Below are 12,024 nucleotides of genomic sequence, written 5' to 3'. Positions count from 1 at the left end.
GGGCTAAAGCATATTGAAGCAGCTCTTCTATACTTCTGTATTGACACAAGCCGTACAGCATGGTGCATTTGACAGTGACTACAACATTTAGCTATGTTAAAGCCAATTTTTCAAGGCTACCTCCAAAAACTTGAAATAGTTCTACCCGGCTAGTGTGTGTGTGTGTGTGTGTGTGTGTGTGTGTGTGTGTGTGTGTGTGTGTGTGTGTGTGTGTTGGGCTTTAAGACACTGCAAATACGTGCTAACCTTTGAATAAGGCACGAATATTAATATTAGTTAACTCTGAATCCTTCTATGTTCTATGCCATTTGTTGTCTCGTGCAACTGTGCAATGCAATGAACGAAATGAGTCAACAGCCGATTACCATCACAATCAATTCCAACCCAGGAACTCGGTTAAGTGTTTAGAGATACCCGCTAATCAAAATCAACATGACAATACGTCAAAGTTGTGTTGAAAACATTGCGATCTGTGTATTGGTAGTCGTAGCACGCCCACGCGCACGCCACATAGACATGCAATGTTCCGTTTGTTTACATGTTAAAACAACAATAATGCGTCTTCTTACCTCTTTCAGAATGTCACCCAGCTCAGACTGGGTAAATTTGAAGCTACAAGTCTATCCCCCGATGTTCTCCCCCGATGCTAGATGTTCCCATTTGTTGCCCCGGGTTCAGTAAGACATCGTCCGGAGACATCCGCATAAACTTGCAGCAACCATCGCAGCTTTAAATCGGCTCACTAGCAGCCAGGCTAGTGCTAATTCTTAGAGACCAACAAACAAGACGATCGAAGAGACTTCAAATATCCCCCAAAAACGTGAACACAATAGAGTTATGTTGTCTTCATCACCAAGCGGGAACATTTAATGGTCCATCGTTAAAACGGAAGGCTTCATTGGTAAACGTAAAACCTCGAAATATCATGTTTTGTTTCAATTTAATCCTCTCTAGCAAACCCATTCGAACGTTTTCGAGCGGCCTTTGACGTTAGTATGAAGTATGGGGCTGGGAGGGGAAAGGAAACGCTTCGGAATGAAACGCAGGACGCGATTCGCACTCGCATTGTGGGCGGATACTATTTTTACACCGACGAAACAGACGCCATTTTGGATCTGACAAGGGGACTGTTCTCGGTTTGAGGTGACGGTGATTTGGCTCCAACATGGCTACCCAAGGCTCGCAGTTTACAGTGCAGGAGACCAAGCTCCATTATACAGTTGGGAGACCAGGCAAAGGAAATGGAGTACGGACATTAGGTGCACTTGATTTGGCTTTCAATATATTAAATAGGTGGTTCATTTATGTATATTAACATTTTTCAGAGATAGAAAATAGCCCTAGATATTATTGTGATAAGAAAAAGATGTATGGCATAGTGTAATACATTTTTAATCGTGCCCTGAGAAAATACCTCATATTAAAACGAACCTCTACAGCATGAAATCATTTGCAAACAATTTAGAGACTATTTAGCACCAGATGTATATATATATTATACAGATGGTGCTTTCTAACATTCAGAACTTTATTGATCTGACAGTTAGATAATGGGTTAAGCATATTGCGGTGCATAACTGTATGTAAACCCAACACACCACAACATGGGCTCAGTCTGGTCAAAATGAAACGGACCCTTCCATTGGCTAAAATCAGTGTTTTCTAATCTCATTGGTTTATTTCAATGTCAATCAGCGTGACGTAAACGCTTAATCTACATCCTGTTTTTGTTTTGTTTTGTTTTTTTGCGCCAGTATAATAAACATTGCCTATGTTTATTTCTCAACACGGTGGGACCCGACGGGGACGTATTTGACCAACAATGACGTTGATAGCCAAGCTCCTTCACATCATTGCCTACCTGTGTGAGATCTATGTGGGTCATGATGTGGGTGGCTGGCACAAAATATTTTATTATATTATATGAATTTGGGGGTCTTTTAAAATGTCGAGGACCACTGGTTTACCTAAGTCACCAACAGTAGTGTGGTTTACAGCATAAGGTACCTAGTTTACAGTACATCTATGGTGGTGTTACTGTTATGTCAGGAAGGCTGGCTGGCTTCACTTCTTAGATCACCGCACTGCTCATGCGCACGAACGCTTGTTGAACACCACTGCTAGAATTGACAAATACTACCCTCTGCTGGAGGATCATGGTAAGTCCAATACAATACAATAGTATACAAACAACAAAGTTGTTGTAATACACCCAATACAACAACATTAGAGGCATATTTACTAACAGAAATCCATCTGCACATCAACGACTTCCTTCAAGCTTCCTATACTTTATAATTGCCAATTTGCCATATGCCTATAGATCATATAGAACATATTGTTGCTTAAAATTGTCCAAGTATTTGGAATATGGAAGTGTGTGTGTGTGTGTGTGTGTGTGTGTGTGTGTGTGTGTGTGTGTGTGTGTGTGTGTGTGTGTGTGTGTGTGTGATGGCAGCTGAAAATGCCATCAGCAAAGATACATTATTTATTTTCTACCTCCAGTCTCCATGGGTTATGTTTTATGATGATTCTAGACACTATTAACAATCTGTCCTGCGCAAATGTCCTCGCAGCAGTGACTTGCATAATGAAAGAGGTTCGTAGTTCGTAGTTCAGAGTTTGTGTAGTAAAGATATTGTAAATGCAGTTAAGATGCGTAGTATACTAGTATCGTTTCCATATCGCACGCAAAAAGAAATTAATTCACAAAAATAATGATACATGTATTATTAAACGAATTAATGTATTTTTAATTCGTAAAATTCGTAAAAATTGAAGATAGTAGAAGGCCTTCTACTGAACAAGTGGAAAGCCTGGTGACGCGAGGTTACTGATACTGAACTGTGGGATCGGGGTGGATATTAACGTTTCTCGTGTTGTATTTTCCATCTTTGCGCGACTGTGGGTTGAGTAAGCTAGCTGCTGCTCTTGCTGCTACAGAGATGGGGGGCATTGAGTAAACAAATGTTCTAATTAGAATGTCATGACAATGCTTCCTTTCATAATATTCTAGTTTTGTTGGTATATATGCTATATATTCATGTGATTGTGAGTGCTGATCTAATCTAACCGAGTCGTCATGGCAGCCATGCTTTTACAACGTCCTGTTGGCTCCTGCAGAAAATACAGGACTTTACAATGGATACTATTTCGAAACGACTCACCATTAACAACAAACATCGCAGCAGCACACAATTATGGCAGTACACATCTGCTATCGAAATGCGTCAGTGATAAAAAGCTGATGCATTCAGGATCACAACAGTCGCTAATTCGACAATCACACAGTGGTGTGAAGTTGAACTCTAAAATCCTTCAGGTAAGCTTTACCGAAGACGTAACGCATACAGAAAGGGTAACCGAGGGTGCCGAAAGGGGCTATGTAACGCAGTGGTTCATTTTCATGCCAAGGACCCCAACTAGATGTGTTTGGAGGGGGGACAAATGACCAAATAACCTATTCAATGACAACCCCTGGTCCATCGGGGTCCCCCGGACACACTTTGTGAACCACTGATTCTATATAGGTCAAATTTTGATTTGTAGTATGTTCTGGACATTTTGAAACTGTATTTCTTTCAGTGTTGTGGGGCACCCAGCTCTAGATACAAAGTACAATAGTGCAAGGTTAACTTAACTGCCCCCCCACATCTATGCCCCAATAATTGCGTGTATAATGTATTAAACCTAATCTTCCTGTTTTAGAATCTCCTCTACAGACCATTGAGTCCTGGAATGATGGGAATGAACAAACTGTTAATCAAGAACCATTTGATGGAAAACCCTGTTGGTTTGGTAAATCTATTAGGTAAAGACGTGTGTGTGTGTGTGTGTGTGTGTGTGTGTGTGTGTGTGTGTGTGTGTGTGTGTGTGTGTGTGTGTGTGTGTGTGTGTGTGTGTGTGTGTGTGTGTGTGTGTGTGTGTGTGTGCACGTGCGTGTCCTATACATATTAATGTTAACCTACAGGCACTGTTTTGTTACAGGGGCTACATATTTTTTTAGTACATCTCAGTCCAAAAAAGAGAAAGATAACAGTCATGGATCAAAGGGGAAAATTCCAGAGGATGATGAAGGTAAGAGGTGTCATGGATGGTAAATCATCATGTTCAGTGTTTGATGGCATACATTCACTGTCGATTCATAATCATTGCCTTCACTTGCTCCTCCTTGTGTTCCTTGTCTTTGCTCTCCTCATCTACCCTTCCTTTCAGAGGAGAAGAAGCGTCGTGAGCAGGAGGACCAGATGTATCGGGAGCGCCTGCGGACCCTCTTCATCATAGCACTCATCATGATCCTGTTGAATTCTATTAACACCAGTGGTGGAAACATATCATGGAATGACTTTGTGCATGAGATGCTGGCCAAGGGAGAGGTGTCCCGAGTGCAAGTTGTTCCAGAGAGTGACATAGTGGATATCTACCTTCACCCTGGTGCAGTGATCTTCGGAAGGCCTGTATGTTTAATAGTTATTTTAATAACTACATCTTATGGAAGATGCCATAATAGTAATCTAGTTTGGAGTACAGTGTGCTCAAGACATTCTCCCATGTTGCAATTATCTGCTCCCACTCTGTTTTGTGTTTAAATTCACTGATTTTAATTTTGCATAATGAATCTTGATACAGGAAGGATACGGTTGCCGTGGTAAATACCACATGCTGCTGCCCACTGTTCACCCAAAATATTTAAATGGTGTTTTCTGTGTGCAGACAGATTGTACTTGCTTTTCACTGTATGTGCTATGTTGCCTTTTTTGGCAGAGACTGGCCCTGACGTACCGTATGCAGGTTGCCAACATTGACAAATTTGAGGAGAAACTGAGAGCTGCAGAAGAGGAATTAAACATTGAAACAAAGGACAGGATACCAGTGTCGTACAAGCGGACTGGATTCTTTGGGAAGTAAGAGATACTTAAAGGGGAATACCACTCATTTTCAACATTTTACTATGTCATTAATATACCTTAGAGTTGTTGTGTGGAAATAATAATCCAAAAAAAGTCCCCACATTCTGTGTTGCCTAGAACTAGAGGTCTGAAAAACTCGGTGTACATCTCAGTGACATCACAAAGATGTACTTCATAATGTTACTGATTTTTTCCAGATTCCAAATTAGTGGTTTTAATTCTAACGACGTGTATACACGTCATTAGCATAATTTAAACAATATAATATTGTATATATTAATATATATTAATTTTACACTCAGTGTTAGGGTACTGAGGTTAGGTTAGGGCTCATTAGCGTGTGGAAGATCCATACACAGCCACAACGGCACCTCCTCATGCAGCACCTCAGACACCAACCTAGCCACATTACGTACGTACCCCAAGCTGATTCCACAAGTGTTCAATTGAGGGTTGAGGTCTGGACTCATGGCATTCCATCTGATATTTCTTTATATCATTTGTAATTTTGTATACATTTTATAATGTATGTACAGTATGTACTGTATTTTAGTGCTGATCCAGAAATGTGATTGGGCTAATTGCCATCTTATACATAATGACTACAGTCAATGTTTCTTTATCCTTGCACTTTGCAGTGCGATTTATGCTTTGGGAATGCCTGCTATTGCTGTGGCTATTCTCTGGTATATCTTCCGTCGAGGTATGAGAGAGGGTGGCTTCAGTGCTTTTGTGAGTAGACCATGCAACAATAATTCTTATATAAGATATTGTATTGTTTTTATAGAGCACTAATTGTATTCCTGGATGTACTTAACAGAATCAGCTGAAGATGGCAAAGTTCACCATTGTAGATGGCAAATCAGGGAAAGGTGTGAGCTTCAAAGATGTGGCAGGCATGCATGAGGCTAAGGTCGAAGTGAAGGAATTTGTTGACTACTTGAAGGTAAGAAACAAACAAAACAATACGGTATATTGGTGCAAATCTTACAACATTAGCCGGGTAGCTCAGTCGGTAGAGCACTTGCTCTTGAACCACAAGGTCCTGGGTTAGATCCTGGGCACAGCCAACTCAGCGTATGTGTAGTAGCATGGCTTAAGTCAAGTGGTAAGTACTGGGAGCTGTGATCGTAGGTGTTGAGCCCCATCTCAGCATTCCATCTCCCAGGTGTATTTGAAACGCGGATAGACATTAGACACCAACGTTCTCGACTCTTTTGTTAACAAAAAGGCTCTCAGGACTTTAGCTGGAGCCCTCATACTGCCCATTTTTTACTATGCTTGTACGTCCTGGTTCTCTAACATCTCAATGGCACATAAACTTGATCCAAATCAAAACAAACTAATTTGACGACTTCTAGGCCTGGGACCAATGACCCACCTATATGCAGAGCATGTGGATAGCATTGGCTGGCTCCGGGTAGCATTGGCTGGCTCTGGGTAGAAGACAGAGTCAAACAATTGAAAATGGGTCTGACATTAACAATTGTACATGCAACTCCACCCTTCATGCCCTCAGTGCCCACTTACTTGACTAATTACTAAAAGAAAGTAAGCAACACCAACAGCCACAATACTAGAGGGAGCGTGAACAATGATCCGCTCTTTTTTTGGAAATCCTTTTGGACCAAAATGCCTGACTACCATGTGCTGCTTGCATTTTTATATTGTCTAATAAAATATGCAATCAATCAATCAATACTGGCAATAAGCCTCTCTGACCTACTTACTTACATACGTACTGTATATGATAATCTGTTTCCTCATAATTCTTAATTTGTCACATTAATGTACCCTACCTGTGTTTTTGCATGTTTTAGCCCATTAAAACTGCAATCAATCAGTTTTATGTCTGTTGTCTCCATCTCAGCATCAATGTAAATCTCAAATGCAGGCGAATAAAACTAGGGCTTATGCTTTTGAATATCTCAAATGATATATTTTGTCAGAATCCGGACCGATACCTTCACCTGGGGGCCAAGGTTCCCAAGGGCTCATTGCTACTGGGCCCCCCAGGCTGTGGGAAGACCCTATTGGCCAAAGCTGTGGCCACAGAGGCACAGGTACCATTCCTGGCCATGGCTGGTTCTGAGTTTGTGGAGGTGATCGGGGGTAAGGATAATCCCCCTTATCGATTTTATAAACTTTTATTTAAAAATGACAAACGTTTCGGCAGAAGATCAAATTATTACAGAAAATTCAGCAGAAGATGCCTTCTTCAAGATACCTCCTGATGAAGGCATCTTGAAGAAGGCATCTTCTGCTGAATTTTCTTAATTACACAGAAAAGTCTTCTATGTGAATTTAACTCTTACACTCTCGGATTTACAAATGGAATGAATTTGAACACTCTTAAATGAAATGTGTGTATTGTTTGTATTTTGAAATATATATTTGTGTCTGTGCTTAGGCCTGGGGGCTGCCAGGGTGAGGAGCCTGTTCAAGGAGGCTCGTGCCCGAGCTCCCTGCATCGTCTACATAGATGAGATTGATGCCGTGGGGAAGAAACGCTCAAGCTCAGGCTCGGGCTTCTCCAACACTGAGGAAGAACAGACCCTGAACCAGCTACTGGTAGAAATGGACGGTGAGTTGAGTTTAGGACTGTTGACCCTGTCACACTGTGGAAAATATTCCAAGAAGCTTGAATGACATTTCTTTCTTCCAGGAATGGGCACGACAGACCACGTGATTGTTCTGGCCTCCACCAACAGAGCAGACATCCTGGACGTTGCACTGATGAGACCAGGCAGACTGGACAGACACATCTTCATAGACCTGCCCACTGTGCAGGTGGCTATATATATATATATATATATATATATATATATATATATATATATATATATAGTTTTTCTAGTTAAACTCCAGAAGAAAAATAAAGATATTTAAAATGGCCTGTGCAACGTAATATTAATTATAATAAGCATACTCATGATCGTAAGGCTGTTCTGAGTGTTCATGAGCATCATGTTTTCGGTTCCTCTTATGTCATTAGATCATAGTTGAACATATTACTCTTTGAGTCAGTGGTTATTGTAACATTTACCAAGCAGTGAAAGCATGCATCATCATAGTTCCATCAAGTGGAATAGATTTCTTCTTATTTTGGTGTTTTCCTGTTTTGTAGGAGAGGAGGGAGATCTTTGAGCAACATTTGAAGATCCTGAAGCTAACTCAACCCGCTAATTTCTACTCCCTCCGTCTGGCCGAACTCACCCCAGGCTTCAGTGGTACGTAGTTTTTGTCTCGTGTACATCTCTGGCTTTTGACATTGCAACTGTATCTGTGGATATTGTATGTTGATGTCTTTTGCAAACCCATCTTGTTGCCAGGCGCAGACATTGCTAACATCTGCAACGAGGCGGCCCTGCATGCTGCCAGAGAAGGCTTCAAGTCTATTCATACTTTCAACTTTGAATATGCAGTGGAGAGAGTGATAGCAGGTATCTCAATCTATTACAACAGGCAGAAAGAGGAAGAGTTGATTCCCTATGAGTTCATTAAAACAGATGTACTGTTGTGTGTGTGTGTGTGTGTGTGTGTGTGTGTGTGTGTGTGTGTGTGTGTGTGTGTGTGTGTGTGTGTGTGTGTGTGTGTGTGTGTGTGTGTGTGTGTGTGTGTGTGTGTGTGTGTGTGTGTGTGTGTGTGTGTGTGTGTGTGTGTTCAGGTAGCATAAAGAGGAGTAAGATCCTGTCTAAAGAAGAGCAGAGGGTGGTCGCTTTCCACGAGTCTGGCCACGCTTTAGTGGGATGGCTACTTGAACACACAGAGACAGTCTTGAAGGTAATGGGCGTACAAAGCATGGATTGTTTTGTGTGTTTGTACTTACAGTGAGTATAGTTCATAGGCAAAGAAAACATACACCAAGCATGTCACAATCTAGCTATAGATTCTAGTGAACTTTATCATCCGACTTTTGGAGTGCATGCAGACAGAGAAAGCCTGATTTTGTTTTTACAAGGTCTCGCAGGCATCCTCACCCACCTGCTGATTTGTTTTATTCTTATTTAACCTTTTTACGGAGGCTTGAAGTTAATTCGTTGAGTTCAAGGATCTTTCATTGTTAACTTTCTGTCGTGCATCGCAGGTCTCCATTGCCCCGCGGACAAATGCTGCCCTGGGATTTGCCCAGATGCTGCCTCGTGACCAGTACCTGTTCACCAAGGAACAGTTGTTTGAGAGGATGTGCATGGCCCTGGGGGGGCGGGCTGCCGAGGCTATTGTCTTCAATAAGGTTACCACAGGTACACATCACCTACTTTTGAGCTTAACCCATTTTGACCTGAGATCAGATTCTAAAAATGTCTTCTACATCCTGACAGTTTTCTGAAAAAGCTATGTTTCTCTGTCAGTGGTTCTTCGATTTTCCAAAAATAGCAGACCTACAAGCTCGTAGCGCGCCACTCGGTGGCGCGCTATGAGCTTGTAGATCTGCTATTTTTCAATAGCTAAAGCATAACATAATGCTAACACCAAAAGGGGTTCCTGCCCCAAAATGGGTTAAAGGCTCCATATTTTAGCATTGCCATTTTTGGTTCATTGAGTGTATACTGTATAACCAGTAAGACGCACTGAGGGCGAGAAGCGATAGTTCTGGGAATGCCCATATATGGATTTTATATGGTAATATGTGTGCTAATTAGTATGGCCAGGCGGAGCCTCGGGCCAGCCCAGTTAGGGCCAGGCCTTAATTTTCGGGCCTGTTGAGAACTCTAGTTTTTTTCCGGCTGCTGGACGTGGCTGCGCTAAATGACTTTGGGGCAGGCTCGTCTAGAGTTTGAATTAGGGATGCACCGAAAGGGAAATTCTTGGCCGAAACCGAATACCGAATATATATCTTTTTTTCCTACCATTGCTGTCATGGCCGTACCTAAAAGCTACCTGATTTATGGCAAAATAAATGGTTATGGCAAAACTTTACTTAAATAATAATCACTATTATGGGTCCATAAAACATCTATTCAGCTCTTTTGAATGCATCAATTGCATATACTATTACATTTTCTGCCTATTAGGGCCGAAACCGAATAGGCCGAAAATGCATTTTTAGCCATTTTCTGCCGAATATGTTCTGCGGCCGAATATTCGGTTTGAATCGACAGGTATCAGTCAAAAGGGAGACATCGAAGAGGAAGGATAGGTGGGAAAAGATCAGCATATGGAATGTCAGAACAGGTCAGCTCCATATATGGAGATCTAAAGGTGCGTTCAGACTTGGACATTAGAGCGGCGCGATTACATACAGTACAAAGTACAAAGTTCACAGCCACGTTGATTGACTTTTACACGTAGCATACACTAATGAACTACTGTCAAAATGTGTCATTTCAATCTTGAAGGTAATAAAAGTGTTTCCCTGTGTTGTGCTATAGGGGCTCAGGATGACCTGCGTAAGGTCACCCGTGTGGCATACTCCATGGTGAAGCAGTATGGCATGTGCGACAGTGTGGGCCAGGTTTCATTCCCAGACACCCAGGAGCAAGGAGGTGCCATCGGACGGCGACCTTTCAGCCAAGGCCTGCAGCAGCAGATGGACCATGTGGGTTCCAAAATAGCACCACTGTGGCACTACCAGATGGGCCACCTTACCGTGGCAATTGGCACACAGTGTAGGGTTGTCATGATCATGAAATTCTACTTGACAATTAATTGTCATACAAAAAAATTGCGATTAACGATTTAATTTGTTTTGGCATTGGACAATTACTATTTTTTGAAAATGTATGAACATGTTTCAACATGGAAATGATTATGACGATTATGCAAAAATAATTGTGATTATCTCAAATAACACACTTTTTGATTGAATAATTTATTAGTCAGAAATGTAAACAGCACATGGTACATTCAGACATTAAGGTGAAAAGGATAACACAAAAAGTCCTGGGGACTTGTTTCCATACAATGACATGTTTTTGTTTAGCAGCTGAGTAAACGCATTGATTTGCATGTATTTTGTTGTTCTAGGAGGCTAAGATGTTGATAGCACGTGCATACAGGCACACAGAGAAACTGCTTCTGGACAACAGAGACAAGCTGACATTGGTAAGACTCGGTTGCCAGTTGCAGCCGTGTGTGTCCAATAATTTATCTCACAAGATAAATGGATGTTTTATGGTTAAAACTGATATTTAGGATTAGGGGATGGGGGTTACAGATATGTCCGTGATTCATATTTTGTAGCACGCCAACGTCACGCACGAAAAATACCCAATCTACAAGTGAGCTTGTAGATCTGCTATTTTCAGTTTTACAGCTATGGTTAACAATGGCTAAATGTTTTGAAAATGGCATTCATTGCTGTTGTGAAATGTTGATGATCTAATTTGTGTAATACAAAACATATGTGTGTGCGTGTATGTGTATTTCCAGTTGGCCACTGCGCTGTTGGAGCGTGAGGTGGTGAACTATGACGACATAGAGGCTCTGCTGGGTCCTCCGCCATATGGGGGCAAGAAGATGATGGCCCCACAGAGCTGGGTGGAGGCTGAGAGGGACAGACAGGACACAGGACACGAAGAACCGCAGCCGCCACCCCGTAAAGACATGCAGGACGACATGAATCCACAGCTGCTCTGATTTGAAAGATCTGAATTCTCAGAATGATTCTTAAGACCAATACATGCTCTGACCGACGTCCAAAAAAAAACCCTGCCGTTTCGTACGGGTTTTCTGAACTAGTTTGGAGAGACGGAACCTCTGGGGGTGCAGCAGTTCTGAGATGGCCCAGCATGTATTGGCCTTAAATGTTGTTTTTCTCCTGTGTTTTGAGGAGGCCTCTTTCCAGAAAATGTGGCTCAGGTTCCACATAAACAACCCTCTGGAATGCCTAAAAAAACCCTCAAACTGTATATTTTGTGTGACTTGGTCACAATCTCTGTGAAATTGTGCATTAATAAGGAAAAGAATGCTTAGGTTTAATAAATTGACAAGGAGAAAGGGAAGTAAAAGGTAAAGCAGTCTTTAGCAAGCTAGTGAAACATCACCAACAAATGTATAGTTTGTGGAGATAAAAGCAAGCCCTAAACAAATCCCAAATGTTGAATGTGCACAAGGATGTGTATCAGTTTTTAACTTAAAATATCTTTTGAGATGTGACCCCAGGAATTGTACT

The 12,024-nt window shown here is 41.6% G+C and overlaps 2 protein-coding genes across 4 annotated transcripts in view; one reads left to right on the top strand and one right to left on the bottom strand.

Annotated features, from left to right (window-relative positions):
* ankrd11 (ankyrin repeat domain 11) overlaps positions 1–974 on the bottom strand; it is a 172,831-nt gene extending 171,857 nt beyond the window's left edge. For both annotated transcript variants that reach the window (XM_079497837.1, XM_079497838.1), the window contains exon 1: positions 570–974. The gene's annotated coding sequence lies outside the window, so the exon portion shown is untranslated. The remainder of the gene's footprint in view (positions 1–569) is intronic.
* A 1,601-nt stretch (positions 975–2,575) lies between these two features.
* Positions 2,576–12,013, top strand: spg7 (SPG7 matrix AAA peptidase subunit, paraplegin). Of its 2 annotated transcripts, none has more exons than XM_079497577.1 (17): positions 2,576–2,599; positions 3,709–3,811; positions 3,988–4,077; positions 4,216–4,457; positions 4,765–4,904; positions 5,549–5,642; positions 5,731–5,856; positions 6,860–7,022; positions 7,321–7,494; positions 7,576–7,700; positions 8,038–8,140; positions 8,243–8,353; positions 8,578–8,693; positions 8,998–9,154; positions 10,283–10,449; positions 10,878–10,955; positions 11,283–12,013. In XM_079497577.1, exons 1-17 carry the CDS (start codon positions 2,591–2,593, stop codon positions 11,487–11,489), a joined length of 2,205 nt encoding a protein of 734 aa, XP_079353703.1. In that variant the 5' UTR covers positions 2,576–2,590; the 3' UTR covers positions 11,490–12,013. The 2 variants fall into 2 exon arrangements, with proteins under 2 accessions (XP_079353703.1, XP_079353702.1); XM_079497576.1 differs by lacking the exon at positions 2,576–2,599 and adding an exon at positions 2,889–3,322.
* Positions 12,014–12,024: the final 11 nt, after the last annotated feature.

Source organism: Electrona antarctica (assembly GCF_951216825.1).
Source record: "Electrona antarctica genome assembly, chromosome: 3".
NCBI classification, from domain to species: domain Eukaryota; kingdom Metazoa; phylum Chordata; class Actinopteri; order Myctophiformes; family Myctophidae; genus Electrona; species Electrona antarctica.
Note: the sequence above shows the minus strand (reverse complement) of the source record. Positions and strands in the feature narration are given on the sequence as shown.

Bases quoted from the DNA above. Each gene is read 5' to 3' on its own strand.
- spg7 (XM_079497576.1), top strand. From the start codon at position 3,083: ATGGCAGCCATGCTTTTACAACGTCCTGTTGGCTCCTGCAGAAAATAC. The intron at 4,905-5,548 runs GTAAGAGATACT...TGCACTTTGCAG, and splicing joins CGGACTGGATTCTTTGGGAA to TGCGATTTATGCTTTGGGAA. The intron at 7,701-8,037 runs GTGGCTATATAT...CCTGTTTTGTAG, and splicing joins TAGACCTGCCCACTGTGCAG to GAGAGGAGGGAGATCTTTGA.